This window comes from Colias croceus, chromosome 7 (genome assembly GCF_905220415.1).
Source record: "Colias croceus chromosome 7, ilColCroc2.1".
In the NCBI taxonomy this organism is placed as follows: domain Eukaryota; kingdom Metazoa; phylum Arthropoda; class Insecta; order Lepidoptera; family Pieridae; genus Colias; species Colias croceus.
In genome coordinates this window covers 9,717,726-9,745,388 of record NC_059543.1, presented here as the reverse complement: position 1 = coordinate 9,745,388, position 27,663 = coordinate 9,717,726, and the positions used below count along the sequence as shown (strand labels likewise).

The following is a 27,663-nucleotide window of genomic DNA, read 5'->3' as shown; positions in this document are numbered from 1 at the left end:
ATGAATTTTTTTTTATTAAAATTTATTATGATTTGTAGAATATCTGAATGAGTATTAGGTATTAAGAGACAGAGGAAAGTAATGATTATTGGATATATAGATTTTAATATTGTGTAAGATCATTTTGCGAATTCAATAAAAAGCTATTTCTTATGAAAAAGCCAGAAGAAAAATTCGGCCATTTATATGTTGGTTGATAAAATTGAAATAATTCTGAAATTGAAATTGAAATAATTAAACCTAATTATGTTTCTAAGTACCTAATCGGTTGAAAATTCCATTTATAAGACGTTATTCACATAATTTGTAAAACTTTCTCGTTGGTCTTTACAATTGAATATAAAGTGGGCATACAAAAGGTTTTACTCTTAATTGAATTCTCACAAAGTTATGGTAGTTGGGATTTCTGTTGTAAATTTTATGGATAAAGTTATTAATTGAGTAAATAGAAAATTGCAATCTATAGGTAGTTACTACAAATAAAATTGGAGTGTCTGTTTGTAATATTGCATTTTGCTATGAATTTAAGTTGTAAGTCGTATGTAGATATCAGGTAATACATAACTACCTACAAGAATCACTGATTTATGATTTCCTATTCCGCTGTGATTGTAACAAAAAAAAATCTCTGGTCTCAACTCAGTCATATTATTAATCATTATTTAAATTTGACAAGCAAGCATTATAAAACATGCGAAATTCCCAAAATGGCGTCTATCCCATTGATGGTTGGTTAGTGGAAGAAATTGGATTACTGCGTAATTTCACTAGCCGTGTAGCTGTCAGATGTCAGAAGCAGCCGCTGATGCGCACCCTTCATGGAAATTTTCGCTTACCACATAATACACTTAGGCTCGAATATAATCATACAATATTGTCGGGATAACTTTATTTTCTAGGTTACACTTTATTCGTGCCGCGGGATAAGAGCGTAAACCTCTACCAACACTTTTCTGGAGCAAAACAAACTAATAATGATCAATTTCTATTTTTTCAGTACAGTGTCACGTTCTTCAAATATCTTAATTTCTATAAGAAAAAGCAAAGTAAAGGGAAAAAATCAGAAATACGAGAAACCTTTCGCCTCTCTCCACTCTTGTTTCGAAGCGCGAAAATATCTACAATTGAATTACAAATTTACACAGTACACACGCTTCCTGAATTTTAAATGTGAACCTTTTTTTTCTATGTTACCTTTAAATACCAATTTGTAATAAGTGACTAGATAATATTGCGAAACGTGAAGCTCCAATAAGTGTCCTCAAATAAGCAGTAGGTAACAATTAATTAAAGCTACGCCTACGTGCAGGAGATTTTATCCAAGAATATATTCACCTCGTCTATTCCATACGAGGAAGTTAAAAGTAATACAATTTGTTTAATTACATTTATATAGTGTTTGTACACAGTAGTGTACAAACACTATATTGCCTAGGTTCGCATAACCGACGTTTCAGACCACACTGTCAGCCAGGCTCAGCGGGAACCATGTCAATTAACGATAAGACCAAGGCCATACAAGATTGTGTTAATATGTCAATGTGTGTGTGAATAATAATAGTGTTTCTTTTTAATTCCCGGTCATATTAAGTGAATTTTCTAAAATCTTTGATATTTTGTTTCTTTTTAAAATAATGTATGTATGTGTAGGGAACACTAAAATACAAGGAGACGAATATTAATATTTATACATAGCCATTCTAATTAAAATACACAATCTCATAAGCGAAATGACGCGAAAAGCAATATATTATGTTGCTGGATGAATAATACAAATATAAAAAATTTAAAGACGATATTATTCATGCTCACCAGACACCAGGACAACAATGCTGCTCGTTATCCATACGGTTTTTTCCCATTTGTCTCGCCATGTTTACTGAGGTAACGTATTATTTCATTTTATTTATTTACAAAATAAAAAATCTATGTGAATGCTTTTATTATTACAAACGATGAATGCAATCAGTTTTCAGTTCTTTCGTATAAATATTGTTTGGAATAATAATTAATAATGCATGTAAATCTCTAACATAGAGTTTGTTTAGATGAAATGGGAGTGAAAAATGCTTTTGTTGCGATCAAATATTATAAATGCATCTTATTGAATCTTATTGAAAACCAGCTTGAAGAGACTTCGTATTTTTTAACTCTGTGCTTTCATGGGTTTAGATTTAAATTAAAATATGTGAATTACGCTTCAAAATTTGTCTGTAATTATGAAAGAATAACAATAATTGTTTTATTACTTTATTTTTAGTAATAAAAGGAAAAGCTGGCTTTTCTTTAGTTATGACGTGCGGTATGAGATTTTAAAAGACACGCGTCATCATAAAATCATGTAATATATTAATTTGATACTAAGAAATATACCTATAACCTAAAAGCTTACGTAGTAACTATTTAGTATTTAGTAACCTGTACTAAAGGTCTGCAAAGTTGCGTCAGGTAGTTGAAAATTGGCAAGATTTCCCTTAACGTCTAGGTACATACCCAATCGCATTTGCATTTGATGCACTAATTTATCGTTCATTAGCAATTCAAACAGTTAAGTGCCTGTCGCGAACCAAGCAAACTTCTTAGCTCTAACGAGGCGTGGTAAAATTAAGAAGCTAAACTTTGTAGTATTATTAAATTGTTTATGGTTCATGTGATGACATGGTGTACCTACACTTAATCACAACATAGTATAAAACAAAGTCGCTTTCTCTGTCCCTATGTCCCTTTGTATGCTTAAATCTTTAAAACTACGCAACGGATTTTGATGCGGTTTTCTTTAATAGATAGAGTGATTCAAGAGGAAGGTTTTAGTATATAATTTATTAGGTTTTAGACAAAGCGGGTGAAGCTGCGGGCGGTATTAAGCTAGTAATTTAATATAGTAGGTCCTGTGCCCCCTTTTGGATATGGGCAGTATAAATCTGTTTGGCTGATCGATTCTTTATGCTATAATATTATTAGATAGTAAATATAATATCTCATAGTATGTAAATACTAAAAAAAATTATCTTTTTAATAACAATTACATTGTAAGCCCTTCGCTTAATTTCATTAACTTAACTGTGTCAAAGCGATCCAAAAATAGAACAAACTGAATATTTCGTAACGTTCTAATAAGACGACAATAAAATAAAAATCTATTTTTATTCTTATAACATAATATTACAGATAAATATATTTACAAAATGTACATCAACATAATATAACGTTTTATTCTTAATCATTACTCAAGATGAGATTCCGTTAGCCCACGTGGTCCAGGTATAATTATGTAAGCTCGGCGCAGCTCTCAAATCTCTATGGAGGGGCACTCGCCTCCGAATCGTCCTTATAATTTCAACTTGTAAACGAGAGTACAATTCTTTGGCGACATCTGGCTGAGAGTCCGATAGGTCTTTCGTTTCACAGGGATCCTCCTTTATGTTGAATACGCAATGTTTTCCTGCAACACAGAAATAGGTCAATTAAAATAACGGCATTGGAGCATTCTACACATTTGTAGCACAGTTGACAGATATATACTACGTATTTGTAGACAGGATAAAGATTTTAATGGTCGTTAAAATAAAACGTCTAACTTTAAATTTTCAAGATAAATTAAAATCATATAAGTGAAAATAAAACTGATAAAATAGACTTACCATTTTTTGGATAGCAAATCTCAACATCTTTATAAATTTCTTTCGTTCGACAATCTATTTTAATGTCGTTGCGTAAATTCGTATCGTTAAACGTGAAAGGTATCTCCATGTCTCGTATCACAGAATATATTTTACTCCTTTTAATTGCGTCTACATATGACGGAGGATGTCCTATCATCCCTCGAAAATCTTTCCCTTGGTGATTGCTATAATTTGTCAACACATTGCCTGCTATCAATTTGAAATCACCATGTATAATAGAAGCGAAACCGGTATAGTCGTCGATTTCAAATATATCATTTCGCTTGGAAGGTTTGTTCGATATTATATTGTCCCAGAGGTCAATACCGTCAATGTTTGTTGGTGGATCCGAGCCAACGGCCCGTATCAAAGTAGGCATCCAATCAACTATGTGCATATATCCTTTCCATAGGTGATTCGCTCCAGTTAAATTCCTGCTCCATACCAATCCATTTACCCTAATGCCTCCTTCAAACGGAGTTAACTTGAGGCCTCTTAAAGGATAATTGGATGCGTAATTAACAGATGATCCAGATGTTATTCCACCATTATCTGATATAAACGCGATAATTGTGTTGTCCAAAATACCTTTGTCATGTAGCGCTTTAACAATATCACCTACGCTGTCATCTAGCTTTTTAACCATAGCTGAAAAAAATAAAATTAGAATTTAGAAAACGGAATTCAACTATGTTATTACTCATTTGATTATAAAACTGCATTTTGCACTTTTGAACATTGCAAACTGTAGAGTTCAATGAGTGCCCTCAATCAAAACTTTGAACTAATATTTTCTCAAAAAAATATTGGATGGAACAAATAGGACAGAAATTCAAGAAAAATTTCTTATAAGTAGTGAGAGCTCAATAGCTTAGTTTATTATTTGTTTATACACAACGCTACGAATATTCGATGCGAATACTTATATTATTTTATTACCTTTTCAAAATTGTAAACACCGTTAGATTACATTCTATGAACTTATAATCTATGCTTAAAATTAAGCCATTGTTATAGAACACAGTTATACTACAATTATTTGCAATCTCGTGAGTTAAAAAAGGTTTTTACACAAGGGTTAAGGGTAACATATAAAACCCTAACATACGTAGGTACATTAAGTATATTTATATCAATCAAACCTACCTACTATATTATTAAAGTCTCCATCACATAACCTTTTAATATTATCATACATAATCCAAGCGGGTCAAGTATTAAGGCTGAGGATTTGAATTAATCTACTAATGTCCCTGAACCAAAGCCAAGTGATGTAGGCCTATTTATTATTTACAAATCCCTAATTAAGCAGTTACTTCCTTATTTAGTTATGAATGAATTCGTTTCCATGTAAATTGCCATCCTCTAGAAATAATATTACTTGAACCAAACACGTGTAATAAACTATTTTCGACTGGTATTTGCTTATCTTTCTGGGAATTCGATTCTCGAAACTGAAATATCAAAATTCTCCAAATTAAAGAGGAACTATGTAAATCATATTTACATAAATGTACAATTTACTTTTGATAGTCTTTTATTGAATGAAATTTATAACATTTTGGAAACTCGAGAAAATTGAATCTGAAGTCTATTTCACGGTAAAACGAAAGATATCGCTTCAGGTTTACACCTAGAAAGTCTCGGGCGGCTTTCGCTTTACTATACTCTTTAAAAAAATCAATTATAATCATAACATAATAATCGATATACTTATTTTACCCGAATAAATCCTCCTTTTCGGGGACTCCACGTGGCGCATAGCACGCACATCTTCTGGAGGCGCTTGCAAGGGAGCCCCTTCGTTAGCGCAGTGCGGCGCGTTGTGAGCCACCACCAGGAATAGAGGCTGTGCTTTATCATGCGATTTTATTACTGAAAAAGTTAATTAGTACATATTATTAGGATAAATGATTTAAATCCTTACAGTTCATTTGCCATGTTGTGTATTTCAAAATAGGCTACCTACCTACCATATAGTATAAGTGTGTTTAAATTTGCGAAGTGTTTCTTTTAGTAGTTTTAGTACCTTTACATAATAGCTAAATATCACTTAATGTATGGAGTATAAAATCCAATTCTATAATTTTGTTAAATAATAATAATTTGTATACCCGATTAATTGTAAGAAAATCTCAACAGGTCAAAAGTAGAGTCACTGACCACGACCATATATTATAGCGAGAACTAATTTAAATGTAAATTTATTGTTTCATATTGACCTTGTGAACTTTAAATGGTAAAATAACAACTCACTTGACTTGGCTTCTTCATTATAAAGGTCTGTTACGTAACCCTTTTCGTCCCAAGCCGGCGTCATGTTTCTGTATAAATCCAATCCAGATACTTCTCCAATACTCCACTATAAGTATAGGTAAATATAAATTTTATTTTTTCAATATCAAAATGGAGAATATTACTCTGAAACTAACTTATTGTTGTGTATTTAGATTTACTATAGTAGAGTTTATTGTCTATGACTCCGAAACAATTTTGGATTTTTATGCACACGTGAGTTTTTTCAAAATCGGTCCAGTACTTTGAAGTATTTCTGTATCGGTACGAGTAGTTATAGGTATGAATTCATTTATATTCGAAACACTGACAAAATATTAACGCAAAATGCATCTGTTCACATCAAAACAATTTCAATGACATCATCATTAATAAAGAAATATACGTACATTCTCCATCAAAAGATATTCATAGTAATCAATGTAGCCTCCTCTGTGTCCGAAATGGCTGTCAAATCCTCGAGACATTGGCAAATATTCTGTCCGCGAATGACCCACATGCCATTTTCCAACTAGACGAGTTGTGTAACCCAAATCTTTAAAATACTGTGGCATTATTTTCAATGTCAAGGGTAAGCCTCGATCCTCTCCATTTGTCAAAGGATAGCCTTGCATGCCTAAAATATAAAACGAAACATGACCATTTTTCTAATACGTATTTCAAAAGCGCCTGCATAAATTTCATCTTGTGTAATCCATGCTAATCGAGACAAGATCTAATCTTGGTAGATTGTACTTTACGATTCGCAAAGCAAATTGCGGATTTCATTCACCAAAAAGGTGTAAGTTTTTGACAACTCATGTACAAACTATAATTCAACAGTTGGAAATCCCTCAAGTTTTGGGGCGTATTTCGATAAATTAGTTTTTGCGGTATATGATTTTTAAGAAGCTGAATGAATGAAAATAAGTATCAAAGTACAGCAAATATCGATGGTCTATATGAAAATAGATGGAAATATTAAATTCTCATCATTTTAGAGACAAACCGTGGCTTTGGCTTGTTTAGTATTCAAATCCCTATCAATACAGAGAGATTAATCAAGATTCACGTAGGAGTGCAGGCTTTAGTGACAGGTATCTGCAATGTGGTCACTCGATAATTATTATTTGCACCATCCTATTACTTATAGGCAATTGTAACTAAATACCTAAACTCAATTTACAACTATATACCTAGTATTTCGAAGGAAAAAGGTTCCTAACGAAGAGAGTTACACAAGCTGAGATGATCATCACATTTAGTGATGTAAAGAGTACATGCAACTGTTGTGCTTACAATCTTATTCTCTTCTTACATAAGGTAATCTACGCCTAATGCATATTTTTATTTTTCACTCATTGATTTTCTTTGCGGATCAGAAGGTGATCTACGTTCGATGAACTTCCAGACTAACACTTTTGTCTCCACCAGAATTATTAATAGGTATAATTTGTTCCGTTCTTCAAATTTATTATTATGTGTGAGTGAAAGAAAAAGCCCATTCAATTCAGTTTTCATATACATTAGGTATGTTGTTTTCGTACAATTTTACTTACTTAGTAACTTAGTAAGTACAATTTTACTAACTTAAGTACGTAAAGTTATTTATTAGGCACTAAACGCTTTTAAATTACATGCAACAGATGCGAAACGGGAGCGAGTACAAAATTTTAATGTACAAAACCCTTTTGCAACTTCGCGTAAAGTTGTACGCTCGATTTTAGAGTGAAATCATAGTGTAAAGCTAAATGTATTGGTGCATTACCTGTGACATGGGCAAACTTGCTTGAAAGCAGCGCTGAGCGTGATGGTGTGCATATGCAATGGCTGTAATACCGCTCCAGGGCCACGCCTGTGTACGCCAGAAGGTCTATATTGGGCGTCAACACTTGGTCTGAACCGTGAAAACTCACGTCGTCCCAACCCTGAAACAGTACATATATGTGTAACTTCACAAACCGGAATATTGCTCAACTATGTAAACGTGTTTTCAGGAGTATTACTTTAGCTTAAAACAAAATATAAAACAACATTGAAATTAAACATATTTTTCCGAAGCTTTTCGCAAGTTTGCAAGTTTCGTATTATTTTCTTCAACTCTCCAACCAAAATAGAACAATTTAAACAATTACGAGAGCTTACAGAAAAATTTCCAAATATTCACTGAAATTCTAAAATATTTCCAATGTTTGAATGAAAATCGATAAATATCTTAATAAATTTATAATTTAAAATTTTACATTTTGTCTTGGTATTGTACCCTTGGATCAATAAGTAAGATCTAAGATTGTACGGTCTATAGCTATTATTGTCCTGCAGGTCAAATGAAGGATATTTTTCAATGCAAAACATAATGTTGATGTTAGCTAATAATATTTCATTGAGCGAAGTGAATTAATATACTTATTTAACAATTGTTTCTTTGTATTTATAGTTATCTGTACGTCAAAGAAAGCTGCCCCAACTACGCACATATGCATATTATACTTTCATCCTCTATATGAAGTTTAGGGGTTTACAGACACACAGGCAGACTTTATAATATTAATAGAGAATTATTATATAAATTGTATCATGTTATTACGTACTGTGCGTCGTAGTCAGATTGTTTATTTGAGCAACTTTAGAGTCGATCGTTATAAAACACGGTAAATAAATAGACGTAAAATAAAATAAAAAAATCCCGGCACGTTTCGTACCTTTTTTTGCGCAATAAAATCAATTGTGATCACATAAGTACTTCCTGTAGTACTTCACTTTCTAAACGCTCTCGACTTTATTTGTTTTCTTATTGCATAATGTGTGACATTTTATTATTGGGTAAAATGACTTAAAATGTGGGTCACGGGCAACTAAGACAACTATAACTTTTTATGATATTTAATATTTTAAGGTTCATATTTTTTGCTTTAGTCGCTCAATAAAAATTAGTTAGTTAGTCAATTTTTATTCGCCTACGATTTATTTATACTAATCTTATCGCGCAAATTTTCAAGCTCGTGTATTTTTTAAAATAGCCGTAAGATTTCTTAGATTTTTTTTTCTTTTAACAATATATTATTATTTACATGCTATCATAAAAGCCATCTCCTGACAATAATAAACACAACGAAAAAATATTGGGTTCTGAAATTGGTCCAGCTAACATAATTCAAGATAGTACCTAATAGGGATTCGTTTTCACCTATAGGTAGGTATTGTTTGTTATTGAAGGTTCTAATGATATGATAATAATATATTATTGATTAAATTTATTAATAGGATTAATAATTAATTTATTAAATCATATAAAATGTGGCCTTACAACGAGTTACGAGATATGAGATCTTAGATATGAGATATTCTATGCAAAATACGTAATAAACAAACGCGCGTATTATATAAAATATAATTTTCAATGCAAGTACAGAAAAAATAGAGGTATTAAAATCACTACATAGCATAAAATAAAATCGCTTTTTCTGTCCCTATGTCCTTGTATGCTTAAATTTTTAAACTACGCAACGGATTTTGATGCGGTTTTTTTTAATAGATAGAGTGATTCAAGTGGAAGGTTTTAGTATATGCTTTATTAGGTTTTAGACGAAGCGGGCGAAGCCGTGGGCGTTAAACTAGTTTAAATATAAATACATAGATTAATTGTTAAAATTAATTGAATAATCAACGAATACCAAACTCTACTTACCAGATCATCAGCTACAATTAATACTATGTTTGGCCGACTGCCTCCACTAAAACTCAACTGAGACACAATTAAACACAACCAAAAGGTTAATAAATGCATTTTCCTTTAATATTGAGATCTTCGATACTGCGTATGTACTCATCCAAATAATAATTATAAATAGAGATACGTAGCCTTAACCAAACCACGAAACCAAAACATGAAAAAGCTATATAATAAAATTAAAAAAAATAATTTAAATTTTAAAATAAACTATGTACAAATTTTCTTATACATAATATCTTACGTGCGTCTTTCGCACTGATAAAAAACTAACTGGCCGACAACATAAGAGACAATCTTTGCACGAATTGATTGTGCAATCAATTCAAGGGTTTTATAACATAGTTAAATGCATTATAAACAATTAATAATTATCAGAAAATAATTATGATATTAGTATGACGATAAACTATTTTTATATTATTTATTTACCAGTAGTTAAAATGGTTGAAGGTACTTACAATACTTTATACACACTCACAAAACTAAAAAGGCAGGGTTAAACATAAACATCTTTATATTTTTCGGACTCAATTATAATATTTAGGCCCTTATCTGAAAAAAAAATCTTATTGCGTATTTTTAGTAGACAAATAGCCTCCTTTAAAAAAAAATATTGATTAAAAAGTTTTGCATTCCATACAAGATAATTAATTAATTAGTTAACTATATAAAATAATACTGTTTCTTTAATAATTTTTGTTCGTACTTAAAATGAACAATATATGACCCATTATTTCGTAAAAGACATATCTGTAAAAGTTAACGATATGATCTTTCAACAGATAAAAAGCCATCGCGATCGTAAGAACCTTAAAATTATGTAACTTTACTTAAAATGGCCAATTGAGGACACAATAATTGTGTGTACATAATTTTTAAACTATATTTGTGAATGAACAATTTATTCTAATATTATAAAGCTGAAGAGTTTGTTTGTTTGTTTGCTTGATGTTAGCTTGCCAACCACGAGAGCGATTTGAAAAATTATTTCACTGTCAATTTATCAAGGGAGGCTATATCATCACACTAAGACCAAAAGGAGCTTAGCAATGTTGGTAAAACCGCGGGTCACCCGTCACAGCGTAGTTAAAAACTCATAACTTGAATAAATCATAAACGCTCTGGCATTGAAAATAGAAGTGACGTAAGTGTAAGATTTTAGGGTTCCTCAAAAGAAAAACCTCAAGAGAAGAAAACGGAAAATTTATAAGATCACTTTTTTGTCCGTCTGTCTGTTTGACTCTTTTTCTCAGGAACTCGTAGAGATATGTACTTAGCTGAAAATTTACAGGAATTGAATACTTAACCCTACGGTCCATTGAAATAGTGAAAAATCAAACTTATATACCAACGAAATCAAATCATCTTATATACCTACAGCCGTTGCTACAAATTTTCGCAAATTTCGACATTCTTAAAGGAAACAAAATCTACAGGATACTTTTCGTAATTGTTCACGCATTGCATTCTTAAAATTTGGTAAAAAGCAATGTCTTATAGCACAGATAAAGGAAAAATTTCTAAAAGCATACATTTAAAGTAATATTATTAAAAAAATGTTTGTTCGGAGCGCGAGTCCGACTCGCACTTACCCGGTATTTTTTTATCACTACTACAAGAAAAATATTGAGTGATGAACTTCAAATACCCAGTGTTAATTTATAAAATATGTTCTTAACTTCTTAATAAGATTAAATAGATTTTGACTTGGTTTTGAGTAGGTATGTTGACCAGTTTTCCTTATGATTCGCATAATTTGGGATAAATTTAAGTGTTGCATTAATAAAATTCTGGTCCTACATTTCTATTTATTTCAAACCTTTTTCTTATACCTTATAGGTAGATCATCACTTTTAGACCATTATAGAGTTAAATAAATAGGTTTTTCAAATAATTTATTCCTACTATAACTCATAAATAAAACATTACTCACTCATTTATCTGATGCGACGGCTCATATAATATATTTTTAGAACAATTTTATGTCAAATACCAATTATTATAATAGTCTATACTCTGCAGCATCGTTCAAACTAACAGTTATTCTTCAAATTTGATTCATAATGTACAACTGACCTACATTCTGCAAGAACTATGAATGTGTTATGACCTATTTACATAAATGTTTATTAGATCAGCAATGTATGTCATGTATGTCGACAATTGCAAGGACTTGTTAAAACTACTACTACTACTACTTTTTAGTAGTAGTAGTAGTTTTAACAAGTCTTTAACAAGTAGGTAGTAGTTTTCTACTACCTACTTGTCAAATAGCACGCTGCTCTGAAGAATTTTAGAGAAAAAAAAACAGTTGAAGATAAAATACGTACGACTCGATTTCCTGTAAATTTTTTAATAAGTTAATAGTTATGTATCTTCTAATTACCTAGGTACCTAGAGGACATTATACCTACTCATAGTCGAAGTATAGTTTTTATTATCCATTTTTCTTTTATGGATGTTGGCAGACGTCCCATTTAAGTATCGGCAAGGAACGAGCACTTAATTAGATTTATGAATACTTATTTTTAATTTATATTTGTAGTTAACGTTGCATAAATAATTTTTAATTTGTTGAAGTTGCCTGCATTACTCCTAGGTATGCTTTGGTTTATAGTTGTTTGCTTTTTATCAGAAGTTCCTTCAGTTTACCTACAACTTTACTACGGTAAAGTCAGTAAAATTGAATTACGTAAGTTTATATATTTATTATCAATTATTAAGTAGGTACAATACGCAGATTTTGCTGCAGAAGCAATGAGTGAAAGTCAACTTTATCTAATCAATCTTTATTATTAAACAAACTATTCAGAAAAACGTAGCTCAAAAGACACAAATAAAAACGATCTGCTTAGTAGAGCAGAACTCTACAATTCTACATGAGTCTTATATAAAATCAGAACTATTTAATTATTTATTAACATACCTATTCCCTTACGTAAGAAAACGTGGTTGATATGTAAATGAAACGAAAATTAAAATTTCATTTTTCACTAAAATCGTGTTAATAAACTTTATACAAATGAATGAAACAAACAAATATGAAATAATCCTGATTGATATAAAATTATTTGTTACAGGCAGTAAGAACTAAGAAATCACCACTCTTAACGTGTATTTTATTGGTATCCATCTTATTTATTTCTTATTTATCCCCTTGTACATAATACACTTGATATCGGTCAAGTTGGTACGAGATATGTTTATTTCTGATTATCTTTTTTTCTGTTTATTTGTTTCCGTACTCGAAAAATTTGTATTTATTATAATACGTATGTATATTAACAGTTTAAACTTTAAAGGTAAACATAGGTATGTACAAACTCAAAGCAAGGAAGAAAAACTAAACCTGTACTCACTAAACTCTTATTACGGTAAAATATTGTTCAATTAAATAAGCAGAGGCCAAATATTCGTAGATAGACAAATAATGTTACAGACGTTTGGATCCTCTAATCAACACAACCAGGATCAAGTTCATAGAATATAAGTTCACAACAGGGAACTAAAACTACTTATGCGAGCTCGTCTGCTATTTCTACGTGTAACCAACCTCTCGGATTAGATAATAGTTAACGTTTATCACTCAACTAGCTGTGCCCTGCGGTTTTATCCGTAGGGCACAGCTAGTTGAGATTGATTTTAATATTTTCAGGCAGATTGATTTTAATAATTTTCCTTGAACGTTTTCGTTTGTCAATTGATCACCATTTTTACAGGCCCTCAGATTCAATAAAGCTGGCCATCCATTTAATTTGATTAAACATGAATTTTCTTAGTAAACTTCAGAAACAAGATTCCTAGTTTAATACAACAATGATTAAAATGTAGTATAGCATGGAAAGAAAATCATTAAAGTCCTTTTATATGTATTAATACTGCAGTTTACCTTATGCCTGCAGCCTGTAAGGATATTGAAACTTGAAAATAAAAGCCCATATAAAAATGTCAACTTTATTAAAAAACACACACAAACAAAAATCACAAAATGTTGTCATTTTTAAGGTACTAATATAAAATAAAAATACTTAAATGCCGAACGTTCACAATTTAACTTAGTGAACATATTATATTATACTATACAAGTCTTAATAATTGTACTTTCATTTGAACACACTCCTTAAGAGGCATATGAAGTTGCGAAAACCATGAGTACTCTCGCAACCAGTAATATTACTTGCTAAAGTATAATTGTAAAGGTTACTGCTGTACGTAAGTAAATTTGCGTTTCTTACACTCCCGCTATAATTACTAAGTTCATTTGTACTTGTATTACTGTCTATCCATGGTAACCATATATAATTGTAATTAGCAGGGTCGGCTTCGTCATCCAATTTAGGAGCACCACGCCTGAGCAAATCTGACCATAGAGCTCGTAACCTTATAGTTAACAAGGCTGTAATTTTTTGCCCTCGAGACCAGAGATTGTGACTCTCAGAGGGATCTTTCTGGACGTTGTATAAACAACCGCGAGCTGAAATGGAATGGATTAAAGATGTTTTTACTTTATTTTCGTATAGTGAGTAATTAGGTAGTATTTTTTATAAAAAATGTGAAATGAATCATATAAGGCGTTTTATTTAATTAGCATCAAATAACTTTATACAAGTTTATGAGCATTGTTTGTATGAAAATTTCAAGTAAATAGTAGTTTCAAGTGAACTAAAATTGATATTTTATTTTTAAAATGGTAAGTGTGTTAAGTGATTCATTTTATTATCACTTCTTTTGTCAAAACCAAAATTTAGACATGTCTGGGACAATGGCAGACAATAGTAAATATCTATTCAGGAAATCTGGATCACAGAACATTATATCTGCAGATAATATTTTTAATCTCACAATATCTAAACACAATAAAAAATAGATCATGATAAAAGATTATGTGATTAACTAGTTTTGCATTTTCTTAACATTGTGTTATTACAGAACATAAAAAAAAAATTGTACGATTTTGTACAGTGTCTTTACTTGTGAGACATTCTAACACTATTCATTACTAATTTATGCGCCATAAATTATAAAAAATAATATAAATACAGAAATACTTATGGGAAACTCACTTGGTGACGGTAAACAAGGTTCTTGGTCCCTGACTTGATCTATTTGTTTAACCATTGCCGCCCGTCTTGTTGACATTACTTCTCCATAATCGTAATTAATTCCCAATGTTTCTAAAACCTTCGCTACATCTGACGTAACGAGAGAAGAAAAGTAATCAGGTGGTGCTGCTTTATTAGCTAAATACTCGGCTCCATAATATCCATTGCCCAATCCAGTCACATTTCCAATAATTATTTTATAGTCACCAGCCCTGAATGCCGCGTAAATGGTATTTCTATCTTCAACAGCAATAAAAACTTCTTTCCTTGGAGATTTCTGTCCTTGCAGTATTGCTGGCCATTGATTTACACCATCAATTTTTTCGTCTATTTCTCCACCAGATGCGGCTAACAATGTGGGCATCCAATCAGTGATATGCATTAAGCCATCGTAAACTTTGGGTTTCAAAGATGCATGCCAAATAAAAGCAGGTACTCGAACACCTCCCTCCCACGGAGTTTGCTTTCGTCCTCTGAAGGGTAAATTTATTCCCCAATTACTGAACTGGCCCACAGTCGGAGCACCATTATCAGATATAAACACAATAATAGTATTATGGAGAATTCCTTTGTCTGACAATGCCCGTACCAATCTTCCAACGCTGTAGTCTAAATGCGTGACAACTTCTGAAAATTATGTTCCATATATTATATTTACATTCTACATTCCATGCTAAAAGCTTTCAAAATGTAATTGTGTACACTTGAAATGTTTGTATTAAATAAAAGCAGCTGGCAATGTAGGATTCTGTATGTTATACGCACCTGCATAAAGTCGTCTATCTGAATTAGCGATGTGACGGTTTCCCAAATACGAGTTAAGAGGGGGTTGTAGCGCCCCCCCTGCGTTGCCAGCGTGCGGTGCACACGAAGTATAATGCAGAAAGAGTGGGCATGAAGTATTATGATTGTGAATAACTGTAATGGAAAGTAACATTTTACACAGACAAAATAATTTGTAAAGAAATACCTTATCATGAAAAAATGCCCTATCTCAGTTAGAACGACTTTTATTTTCGCACACCATAATGTCTCATTACATTAATGAAATAAATTTTTTCACGGGCGTAAAATAAGAGTGACATATTAATGTGTAAAACTTAATACTTCATAAAAATGTAAATGGGTTAAGTTGTAATGGGTTACTTTCAATTGCTCTATCTGTCAGAGCATCTACCACATAGCGCTCCTCTGTGGTTTGGGGTATATCGTTGTCAAAGAAATCCAATCCGTACAACAGTCTTCCATCGGGCCACTACAAAATAAACAAAACTTCTTTTAATATTCTATTAAAATCACAGACGGTTATAGCGCAAATATTACCTTCAAACCAAATTCAAATACATACCGTCTCTATTTTATTATACGTATAATAGTCAACAAAACCACCTCGTATACCGTAGTGGCTGTGATAACCCCGACTTGTCGGCAAATACTCTTTCTTAGACATTCCAACGTGCCATTTTCCCACTAAATGCGTCTTATAACCTCGCTCTTTCAAACGAGCCGGCAACAATCTTTCAGTTAACGGAATACCGCGATCTTCGGAGTTATACAAAGGCATACCTTGCATACCTGAAATATGTGCTTACAAAGTTATTTCTCGTCTGATATTCCTCAGAGACTAATTAAAATCAAATAGCTTACGGACAGAACTGAAAATTTTAAATACAATCTGATTTATCGTGTGGGAAAATATGTTGCACTATAAATATCAATGCGCGTTCAGAGCTCGAGAGAAATATAATTTTCATATGCAAATTTTTTTTTTTATTAATACCCTGGTCAAAACGCTTGCGAATATTTCTTTATTAAATTTTATTATGCACCTGATATTATACCTACACGTCATAGCATTATATATGAAAATATAGCGCCTCACAAAAATTTTATAGCAAAATTCCTATTCAGCCATACTATTCCTATTCTTTTTATTCTGTTGACTCTAACCGTTTCTTCGCTTAAAAATTTGTACTACGGTTCGGGGTAAACTAAGAACTAATTAGCAATTTCGATAGGTAAGGTAAATAGTAACCCTTACTGAGTCTGGTCTTATAAAAAAAGTACGCATACCTCATTCCTTTCTAGAATATTCATAAAATCATGCATTTTCCAATAAAACTAAGAGATAAAAAGCTCGTACCAAGTCGCATTGGATATTTCCCAGTGAGAAGTGCTGTTCTGGCGGGCGTGCAAATGGCTTCACTATAATACTGTTTGAAAATAACACCACTAGTCGCTAGAGCATCCAAATTAGGCGTTGAAATCTGGTCGGAGCCATGGTATGATACGTCATTCCAACCCTGAAAATATAATACAACAACTCAGCGGACTAAGCATTATTGTGTTACAACAATGTACAAATTTTTACTTATAACTCTCCCCAAGGGTGTGTATTATCCAAAAGAATCTAAGCTTCAGATGAATACGTTCGGCAGTTTTGTCCTGATACTAATATTCATCATCATGTCATATAGTCATGATTTTTTTAATGTGACAGTCGGCAAAAGGATCTGGTGGGGCGCCTGATACCTGGCGAAAGACTACTTGCCACTGCCGATTGCCGATTTTTATAGGTATGGGATAAAGAAAGGATTAATGATAGAAATAAAGGAAAAGACTGGATGGATAACGAAAAACATACGGACCTCCGGCTGCCCCACTCACCGAACGAAACTCACATATACGTGACATAGCATGTCATGCCGATTCTATGTGGAGTATGGTACCTTACCGGTGCAGGTGTGATCCGGTTCAATTTATTATTTACTGCAAAACATGTTTGACTACAAAATTGCATGATATGTATGGACAGACAGAAACGTAAATCAGGTGTAGATTTGGATTCTATATATTATAAGGAAAAATCTAGAAAATTATTCTAATTATATGAGTGCAGAATTTGACCTTTTACATTTTTATTGGTATAATACAGATAGATTTTGATACAACAATCATATAAATAATGATTACAGAAATTATGGCGCATCGGTCAAGGCCTTGGTTGCGTAAACAATTATAATTTGTCAATATATCTGCAAGTTATCATCATGAAACAAAAATACCGTTCTAAATCAAGCAGTTCCTACAAAGTTCGACGACATGACGTGACAAATGATTTGATTTGTTACACGCTTACACACTTACTAGATACAAACACTTGGCAAGCTTATGAATTTAGCTTATTTATTATAGCAGGAAACTCTTGGGGACGCATGTTCCACATTCAGCGAAATAATGTAAATGCTTTATTGGACACTAATTAACTAATAAATATTATGTGTCAAAAAAGAACAGGTTCTGATCGCTGCAATTCTAAAACTCACAGTCCCGAATGTGCAATTAAATTGAATTTGAAATTAGGCTGAAAAGTTATAGCCATTGCCCATTAGTTTTTCTAAAATTTTCTTACATGTACAAACATAAGATTCTACATTGTCCTTATTATGAAAGTCCGATAATAACATACATAATAATTATGTTATCTCTACATAGAGATCATAATATGGAAATACTAAAAATAAATTAGAGAGATGGCAAATATCCGAATTGCTCTGTAAAACCGATCTTCTTTAATATATTATTTCGGATGATAACAATCGTCAATCGTACAACATACCTTATTTGTTTTACTAGACTGTCAAACAAAATTTACTTAACAACATTAGTGGTTAAGTACCAACGATTTGCATATAATTTAACTTTCGTAAATGAAAAATTGGAAATACTTTGAATGTGAGTAGGTATTTAGCCTGAAATTGATGACATCCTAAATAGAACAGTGTTTTTCATTCGCGTTGTATTTTTTTTCGAGAGACAAAGCTTAGTAAATAGACTACTTTTCTTATTAAAGCAATAAAGTAAAGGACCGTTGTTTGTTTAAGTAATTCGTCTTGTTTTGCGTCTCGCATTTTAACTTGTATCTTGTATAGGTACCTATATGTTATATACTAATGAATATTTGGAAACTAGATGACGCCCATATCTTTATAGATAGATGAGCTATAGTATATATCTTTGTATGATTGCACGGGGTAACTTTGAAAGTTCTACCATGGGTTACCATGATGTCTTCAAGTGATGGCGCTATAGACCGACCTCTACTATAGCACTGTCACATTTTATTCTATGACATCATGGTCATAAAAATAATTTTACCAACAGAAAGCTACACTATTCAGGATTTACATAGGCTATATTTTATACCGTGTCAACCTTGACAAAGCTGAAGTTATTTATTAGATATATAAAGATGTGCTTAGAGTAGGTAAATGAGAAAAAAGTAAATGAGTTCATATGTGAATATATCTTTACATTTCTCTTGGACGTACGAGGGAAAATTTTAATAATTGTAATTTTTTATATTCCATACATTCATTATTAACATTAAAACTAATATAAAGTCTGAGTATATAGTTCCACAGACCCGCTACGAAATAAGAATTATTTTAAAAGACTAAGACTTTACTACACGTGGTCTTCACCATGGTGTCTGGTTGCGAATTGTGTGAAACTATAAACTACAATGAGGCTATAGCGGTCATGCTATCGGGTTATCTAGAAAGTAATCCTCTGAATTAAAATGTACACATTTATTATGAACAAATAATACGATAACTTTCGGAAGCATTTAATTTAGCGTTTATTAGTTACTAGCTTTCCGCCCACGGCTTCACTCGATTCGTCTAAAACCGAATAAATTATATACTAAAATCATCCTATTGAATCACTCTATCTATAAAAAATACATCAAATTCCGTTGCGTGGTTTTATAGATTTAAGAATACATAGGGGCATAGGGACAGAGAAAACGACTTTGTTTTATACTATGTAGTGATGTAAACTACACCTCTATACAAAAGAATAATTAAAAATTTAATTGTAAATAAGGAAAATGGCGAACCAGTTTTATTTTTTATTAGCTTAAACAGGTGTTTTGAATTTAAATGTACATGTAACTGTATTTTTATCATATAATATACTCTGCCATTTTTGCAATGAATAAATTAATATATTATACATAATATAGCGATTATTTTGATGGAAAACTGTCTTAATTTAGCAATTAAATAAATAATTAAAATATAGACACAACATTTTCGTAAAATTACTTTATTAGGTACAATTGGTAATAGAAGGTACTATTTTATCACACTGAAATTAATCAAATAACAATTTTATTAAGTCTTGCAACAAAGCATTGTTATGAACGCGGGAACATAAAATTGCTTCGAGATAGTTGCACCAATATTGTAATCTGTGAATGTAATATTACAAACATTGTTCACGGTCTTTCACGGTCTTTCACCTACCGTTTTTACATACAAGTACACTACCAACCAACATTCGCAAACTATGGTTTCACAGAAAAAATAAACGCCTTAATTGACCTCAAAAGTAGAACATAAAATATAGGTAATATATCTACATATTTAGTTATTTTTTTTTATTAGAAGGACTTGGATTACACTTACAGCTATAACGAAGATGATATTTAGGGCTGATTTTTCAATCCTTGGTTAAAACTTATTCGTTGAATAACGTATTACTACCATTTGAAAAATGTATTCTATTTACCTGTATTTGTCAGTTTACAGGTGACATTTTAATATCATCGTGTAGTACTTTATTGGACGGGTAGGTAATTTTTAACCAAGGATTGAAAAATCAGCCCTTAGTCAAATTACTATCAGAAATGTATTTATTATACCGATCACAGATGTAATTACTCTCCTATGAAGTAACTAAATAGTATGCATGTAGTTGAATATGTAAATCTATTGCGTAGGTCGTGGATTTTTAATGACAATGGACTCGATTACATACACTTCTGAACAGAGTTATCTTTGCATGAGAATGTTACTAAATATTTTATAGGTAAGGTCCTACCTAATAGAGAGGTTAAGGTACTGTGGGATAGAATATGAGGAAGATTCAAGATACTTACATAATATATTATGACCATAGTAATTTCCCCTGTGACGTATTTGAATAGATAAATAGTATCTAATGAACTAAATATATTAACAAAAGGTTTTAACAGTAGCAGCTTTGTTATTATCCCATAGAAAATTATCTAAGTACCTATGTGAAAACGACTTTATACTTACGAATTTTAAAATAAATTGCTGCCGCTACATACGATAGGTATAGGTATATATAGGTATAGGTATATCTATGAACATTCTTTTGACACAAATAAACAATTATTGTCTGAAAACATATTGTCTCTATACAAAACTAATTATTTTTAAAGGAAATTGTAATTCTAGGAGTAACAACTTTGTTAGCTAGCAATTTCCAACTTAAATAAAACTAAAGTGAAATTTAATTCAGTTGTAGATATTTTTATTGAAAAACAATTTTGCATTCAATTTGCCTTTTGAAAGCTAATTTGTTTCGCTAAATGCTCTATTAGCGATATTTTGCATTAAAATAATTATAACTCAGAGCCAATCACTACATACCAGGTATAAAACAAAGTCGCTTTCTCTGTCCCTATGTCCCTTTCAAAACTACGCAACGGATTTTTATGCGGTTTTTGAAGTGAAACTTCTTTATCGGGGTTGGAAAAAAATTTTGTGTAACATTTTTTCGTTACGCGTGACATTTTTCCGTTACGCGCCATCTTTTTCTTATCCCTACCACGCGTGGTTCGACGTATTTATATATTTCTAAGAAGTTTTACTTCTTACGTGTATACACTAGTACGTTCACACATTTTTTTTAATAGATAGAGTGATTCAAGAGGAAGGTTTTAGTATATAATTTATTAGGTTTTATACAAAGCGGGCGAAGCCGCGGGCGGTAAGCTAGTAGGTATCTCATAAAATAATGAAATATTGCAATACGTAATCAAGATAAACTTGCAGGTAATATATATTGAGACACTATCAAAGAATAATATCGAAGTCAATTTATTCTGTGGCTTAGCTATACTATTTTTTTTATATCGGCATTTAAAAGCGATTAATCGCTTTTAAATGCCGAGTATATTACCTATCACATTCAAAATGTAAAGCTTGAAACGACACAATCATTCACTAAATCTATAATGAAATGTAAGATCATTAAATTGATCATAATCAATCTAGTTAGTTACGTATTTCATTAAAATATTTTTTTATTCTTAAGTATAGGTAGGATTATTATTAATTGTTAATTGCTCTATTTAAATTCATGAACAAATAGGTACCTACGAAAAAAATGTCCTTACAGTCAATTAAAAGTGTAGAACTTGAAAAATATTTATGGAACCTACTTATTCGGCCCCAGGCGTGTTTCTGCATCAATTGTTTTTCCAGTCATTTAATATAAGATGTACCTATTGTTTACATAGTCTAAGTAATGGAATTACTTTGATTTGTTTAGGATTTAGTGAGAAGGTAACTAGATTACCTAATGACCTACAGAGCAATGCGTGTACATGCTAGCAGGTAATCAACGCGTAATCAACAGTACTCTTGACAAAGATAATGACATTGCTATTACAATATTATCCTGGGTAAATTAATTATAGAGACTTGGTAATTTTATGTACCTATGGTAATTGTATGTATTTACCTACTAGTGATATGATGGAAGTTTTTGTTGCAAAAAATCTGCCTGCCCCTGTGTAACGTAGCGGAACATGCTAATTTTTATTCCTTTACTGGTTATTTTTATAATTTTTGTTGACTTTGAAACTATTCCAATTAAAATTTTCACAACTATGATTATGGTTATAATATCTCGGTGCTTTAAATAAAATGAAAACCGGCCAATTGCGAGTCGGGCACGCGCACGAAGGGTATGTACTATGGTGACTCTCTCTTAATATTATTATTTTCAAATTTATAGTATTTGTTGTTATAGCGGCAACGGAAATACCTACATCATTTGTGAAAATTTCAGCTTTCTAGCTATCAGTCTATCACGGTTTATTAAATACAGCCTGGAGACAGACCGACAGCGATTTCTCAGTATTAGGGTCTCGTTTTACCCTTTCGGTACGGAACCCCAAAAATACAAAATGGTGGGTCATGGACTTCTTGTTTTGGCACTGCTATGCTAGGATATCCGTCGCGACCACTTTAAACTAAGAGTTAAAACAGCACCACTGAAACCTCAGTGAATAATAAATGTTATTTTAAAAATTGGGAACACTACACGTGATGGAAGTGAAAATTGTTTACAATACAGAGTTCTTTACTCCAAGTTCCTATGTTCCAACCTACATTATAAGTAAGTAGCTATCTTTCGTACAAATATGTATCTACCTACAATAATTGTACAATGTCTTCGTACCTAGTTAGGTATAATTTACATTAGTACTATTAGTAGTTACTATTATTCATACAATCATAATATATAAGTAGGTAAAAAAAACTTCTCCGTGTAAATTTACATGATCATAAAGATAAACTATAATAATGTTTGCCTTCAGTGAATTAAAATTTATCCACCTCTTCGCATAATTGCTAAATGACAAGCGTTTTAGTGAACATTTTATGGCGTCAGTCTATTTATTGGCTAAAGGAAAACACAATTGCTTAGAAAAAAGAAAAACAAGAAAAGAAAATGGTCTAGCATAAACAAAAAGTTATAATATGCAATAATGTTACTTTGACTAAGAACGAAGAAACACCTTACTGTAATAAGTTCAGTTACCTTTAAAAACAATAAAAATACATAATTAAATAGGTAAGTACAATAATTATAATACTAATTACTCTTATTTAATTCGCACTACTTTAATTCTATTATCTACTTCTATACGTACATAGATTATAAATAAAAAACCGTTACACGCATCATATTCTCTAATCTGTGCACACATATTTAATTTAGTAACGGATCTAGATTCATAAAAAACATATAATTGAATAATAGGTAATAAAGATTTTCTTAATCAAAATTCGCTTCAATTATTCTACCGATTTCAATCACATCAGTTATTACAATACATTGCTAAAATCGGTTCTATAAGAACCTGATGGATAAAATTGATAAAAAAGTTAATCAATTTTAAAGGTAAATCACTAGGTAGTTTATTTCTCCTTCTGCCTTGGGTGTAATTACTTGAAACTGATAGACAGATCATAGAAAATAGGTATGAAGACAATAACAAACAATTAACAAATAGATTTATTTTCGCATTCTCTCTGAAGTCCCTTGTCCCCGTAGTGGGGTAAGGGGCAGATGCATTATGCATACATCTGTTTCACTGATCGATTTTCTTTAGGGACAAGTAGGTGATCAGCCTTCTGTGTCCTACCAGACCGAGACATTTTTTTTTCTTCGTCTCCACCGGGAATCGAACCCAGGACCCCTCGGTTCTACGCTCACGCGACAATCACTGTACCAAGGAGGCGGCGGGAGGGGTTTCGCATTACAGGTACGTTAATATCGAACAAGTAAAAAACATAGGTAATGTTATATACCTAAACTCACCATATCATCAACCATTACAAAGAGTATGTTGGGTTGTTCGAATGGTTGATTGTAATCGCTGGCTGATACCGAAAATAATCCCAGGAGTAACCACCATTTTTGCCTAGAATTAATAAGAAATAAACATTAAGAAACAAAAATTAACATAATAAAAAAAAAACGATAAACAATGGTTCAATTGATCAATATATTTCGTGATTAGTAGATAGAGTAGAGTATATTGCATTTAAGATATAATAATAGATAGGGAGGCGAGGTAGCTAAATGACGTAATTCAACGGCGTCGTCGAGACTTATCAAAATCGAAAGAGAAAATAATTTCGAAAAGAAAAGCTTCTATGGTAAAAACCATTTTAGCGGTGGGTTTGGCGTGTACGGATTTTCAAAAATGTAAAAAAAAACAGTTACTTGGGCATTCTCGAGCGCGTCAGATATTCATACTACGTATGCCCCAAGTCCCTCTGATAACAACGGTATACTAATCTGCCGGTTTGCGTGGTGGGGCTAGGCATAAAAATTCGTCAAAAATGCACAAAAAAAAAATTTACTCGAGCGCGTCAGATTTTCGGAAGGGGTGTTAAGTAGGCCCCAAGGAAGCTCCCCTTAAAAAAACTGACGATTACGACATGACGATAAGTTATTATGAATTTTTGAAAATGCAGAAAAAAAGAGTCCTTTTGAAATACTCGAGCGCGTCAGATTTTCATAGGGGAGGTTTATCTCGGTATCCTGAAAGCATATTTTCTTAATCTGACAAAAATGTTGGTGGGTTCTCTTAATCTGACCGAAAAAGGTTTGTGGGTTTCTTTTTTTTAATCATCGTTATTTCATATCAATTTTTCTTAACTCCCTCAGTTTTCGAGATATACACAAAAAACCGGGAGTTTGACTTTTTACGATGCTTCAAGTAAAAAAAGTTTTAACTTTGGACAAAAATGAAAAGAGACCTTTTTTTGTAAAATAAAATTACCTTTTTTGTTTATTTAAACTTTTTTTTTGGAAAAAGTAAAGTTCGCGACTTATATGCTGCAACGCGTTTTTCGGAAGATGAAATGGCTCCTGCAGACTTCCGGTCATGCGGAAACCGGCAGATTTTGTATTTTTAGTAAGTTTTAGATTATATTCTTCAAAATAAAAATAAAAACAATCGCGCTCGAGAATGCCGGATTAACGTTTTTTTTTTACAAGTTCGCGACCCTATAACTCGGCGGCGTCAAGGACTTATGGTCAGATTAGTTAAATTTAGTCTTAAAACACTAAAATCAACCCCCAATATCTTAATCTGACGCGCTCGAGTATTTCAGACTATCGATTTTTTTTTACTAATCTGAACGTCTATCCTAGGCGCGCGTCACTACATATAGAGCTAAATAGTTAACAAGGTTGTTCTATTAGGTCTAAGGTATCTCTCATATCTTAAACTGCCACGCTCGAGTATTACAGAAAATTCCCCTCTTCGCCTCCCTATCTATAAACATATAGACATATAGACATAACATTCAAATATATATCTTAACATCAAGTATGACGCGGTAAGTGTACTTTATCTAACATACAGAATTTGAAATGATCCCTAACGGCGAAGCATATACAAACTTAGTTATACATAATATAAGTTTAGACTCTATATTTTAATAAAATTTAAGGAACGTTAAGTATTTCACATAAGTTTTAATTACAGGTTAATAGTTATGTAAAATGGAATGATAATAATAAAATAATAAGAACTTACTAACTAGGTACTAATATACCTTAACTAATGATTTAAAAAAACATAGAATATGAGTTATGACTACAAACCCTACAGACTTAATAGGTACAGACTACAGAGTTTAGAATATTTGATAGTTGGTGTTTTATTAAAAATTTCACACTATTTTTTTTCTTAACTAGTTTGTTATAAAATACAAACTCAGAGTTTATAAGAATAAAAATATCTTACGACACTCATGTCGAATAATCTTGTTTTCAAATATTCAATATGTAGGTAACTAGAAATTTAGGTAAAGATAAAGTTACTTATTAGTGTTGTAGGCTAGATTGTAATTAACATAAAGTGCTATTTTTATAGCAGCCAGTAGGAACCTTATTCATGAAAAAATATTCAATGTGCGACAATAAAACAGAAACAGTGCATATAATAATTTGGATATTATGACATTTTACTCATTAAACTAATAAAACATAATGTGGGAGAACTCTTTCTCGTATTAGTATTGAGTTCCTACGTATTAATATAGACATCCAATAACGGAAGATAAACACAACATTCAATAGAAAGGAGATTAAATTTTCGGAACGAGGATGTCGCGTCAATAAATCAAATTTGTCGCGGCCGGCGGCTCCCATTGAAAATTCACTGGAAAATGCTATGGAAGGCCGATTTGTGACGTTAATTTAGTCACATTTTTTATCTTATTAATTTAGTCTTTGTAACTGATTGTGTATGTGGTAGGTATATCTTATAGACTTATACTAATGAATTTTGAATTCGAAAATCTTGGAAAATATTCACGGGAATAATGTAAACTTTTCACTAGCCAAAACCCTGAATATTCTGAAAAGTTCTGCTTCACTTTTCGCCAATGTTAGAACTTTATTGACTAAAGGTAGGTACTTATCTAGCCTTTAAACATTTTCACAAACTCTATTTTATTTATTTACGAGGATACCTATTAATTAAGAAGTAAGTAAGTATACCTTAGTAATATACAAATTATAATAATTATTGCGAGTAACATTTTTAAACTTTTGAAATCGTCGATTAAATTATATACACCAGTTTATTAGTAACAAAGTTAGGTATTCATTGTTTCACATCAAATTATTGTTCTTTAAATTTCGTGATAATCTTCAATTAAAGGACTCCTTGTAGAAACAGCCAATTAATTTTGCTTTGCAATATTTAATTGTTTGTTATAAATAAAAATCAAAATGACCTACTTTTAATCTTCTTTCTTTAAATGTGTACATTGCTGACAGTGATCCTATATATATTGTTATATTAACATAATATGATTAAAATAAATAAGTAAAAATTGATTTCAGTTAAATTGGTTTTGTTGGAAATATAAGATTAGGTACAATATGTACCTATGAAAAAATCTCAAACACACATGAGTATAAAATAAATTAGCATTTTTTTTTTTTGTTGCAAAATTTTAACCTTTTATCGTTTATGTTCTAAATTAAGAATAAGAGGAGCAACCGTATTGATTAATGAAAGTAAATGTATTATTGACTTACCAGTTGTAAAATCTTAATATCATTTTGTATATGTATGTCTATTATCTGTACATGCACTAGTTCAAACGCGGCACATTTTCGATTCGCGAATTTAGTAACAATGTCGATAATTTTAGGACCTGCTCGCGCGCCTGCCACTAAGATACAAAAGTAAAGCAGCGAAGGTGGAGAACTTACAATTGCAAAATGATATACGCTATTGTTAATAGTCGCT

General features: G+C 31.5%; 2 protein-coding genes across 4 annotated transcripts; both read right to left on the bottom strand.

Annotated features, from left to right (window-relative positions):
* Window positions 1-2,986: 2,986 nt before the first annotated feature.
* LOC123693361 (arylsulfatase I-like) lies at window positions 2,987-9,946 on the bottom strand. Of its 2 annotated transcripts, XM_045638422.1 has the most exons (7): window positions 9,625-9,946; window positions 7,705-7,864; window positions 6,347-6,573; window positions 5,919-6,024; window positions 5,385-5,537; window positions 3,642-4,310; window positions 2,987-3,442 (listed from the first exon to the last, which is right to left on the bottom strand). In XM_045638422.1, exons 1-7 carry the CDS (start codon window positions 9,721-9,723, stop codon window positions 3,228-3,230), a joined length of 1,629 nt encoding a protein of 542 aa, XP_045494378.1. In that variant the 5' UTR covers window positions 9,724-9,946; the 3' UTR covers window positions 2,987-3,227. The 2 variants fall into 2 exon arrangements, with proteins under 2 accessions (XP_045494378.1, XP_045494379.1); XM_045638423.1 differs by lacking the exon at window positions 7,705-7,864 and having other exon boundaries at window positions 9,625-9,720.
* Window positions 9,947-13,609: 3,663 nt separating this feature from the next.
* Window positions 13,610-27,626, bottom strand: LOC123693373 (arylsulfatase B-like). 2 transcript variants are annotated; one of them, XM_045638442.1, is made up of 8 exons: window positions 27,450-27,626; window positions 24,204-24,306; window positions 16,915-17,074; window positions 16,120-16,346; window positions 15,918-16,026; window positions 15,537-15,689; window positions 14,733-15,398; window positions 13,610-14,143 (listed from the first exon to the last, which is right to left on the bottom strand). In XM_045638442.1, exons 1-8 carry the CDS (start codon window positions 27,470-27,472, stop codon window positions 13,773-13,775), a joined length of 1,812 nt encoding a protein of 603 aa, XP_045494398.1. In that variant the 5' UTR covers window positions 27,473-27,626; the 3' UTR covers window positions 13,610-13,772. The 2 variants fall into 2 exon arrangements, with proteins under 2 accessions (XP_045494398.1, XP_045494399.1); XM_045638443.1 differs by lacking the exon at window positions 27,450-27,626 and having other exon boundaries at window positions 24,194-24,271.
* Between the last annotated feature and the right edge of the window lie 37 nt (window positions 27,627-27,663).

What these genes read in the sequence shown, in the direction of transcription:
- LOC123693361 (XM_045638422.1), bottom strand. Translation starts at nt 9,723, where the DNA reads ATGCATTTATTAACCTTTTGGTTGTGTTTAATTGTGTCTCAGTTGAGT. An exon ending in CAAGTTTGCCCATGTCACAG is followed by an intron (nt 6,574 to 7,704) that starts GTAATGCACCAA and finishes TTTATATTTTAG; the next exon opens with GCATGCAAGGCTATCCTTTG. An exon ending in TAATGAAGAAGCCAAGTCAA is followed by an intron (nt 5,538 to 5,918) that starts GTGAGTTGTTAT and finishes TAACTTTTTCAG; the next exon opens with TAATAAAATCGCATGATAAA.
- LOC123693373 (XM_045638442.1), bottom strand. Translation starts at nt 27,472, where the DNA reads ATGATATTAAGATTTTACAACTG. An exon ending in GAAATATCCAATGCGACTTG is followed by an intron (nt 16,347 to 16,914) that starts GTACGAGCTTTT and finishes CACATATTTCAG; the next exon opens with GTATGCAAGGTATGCCTTTG. An exon ending in AGATAGACGACTTTATGCAG is followed by an intron (nt 15,399 to 15,536) that starts GTGCGTATAACA and finishes CATAATTTTCAG; the next exon opens with AAGTTGTCACGCATTTAGAC.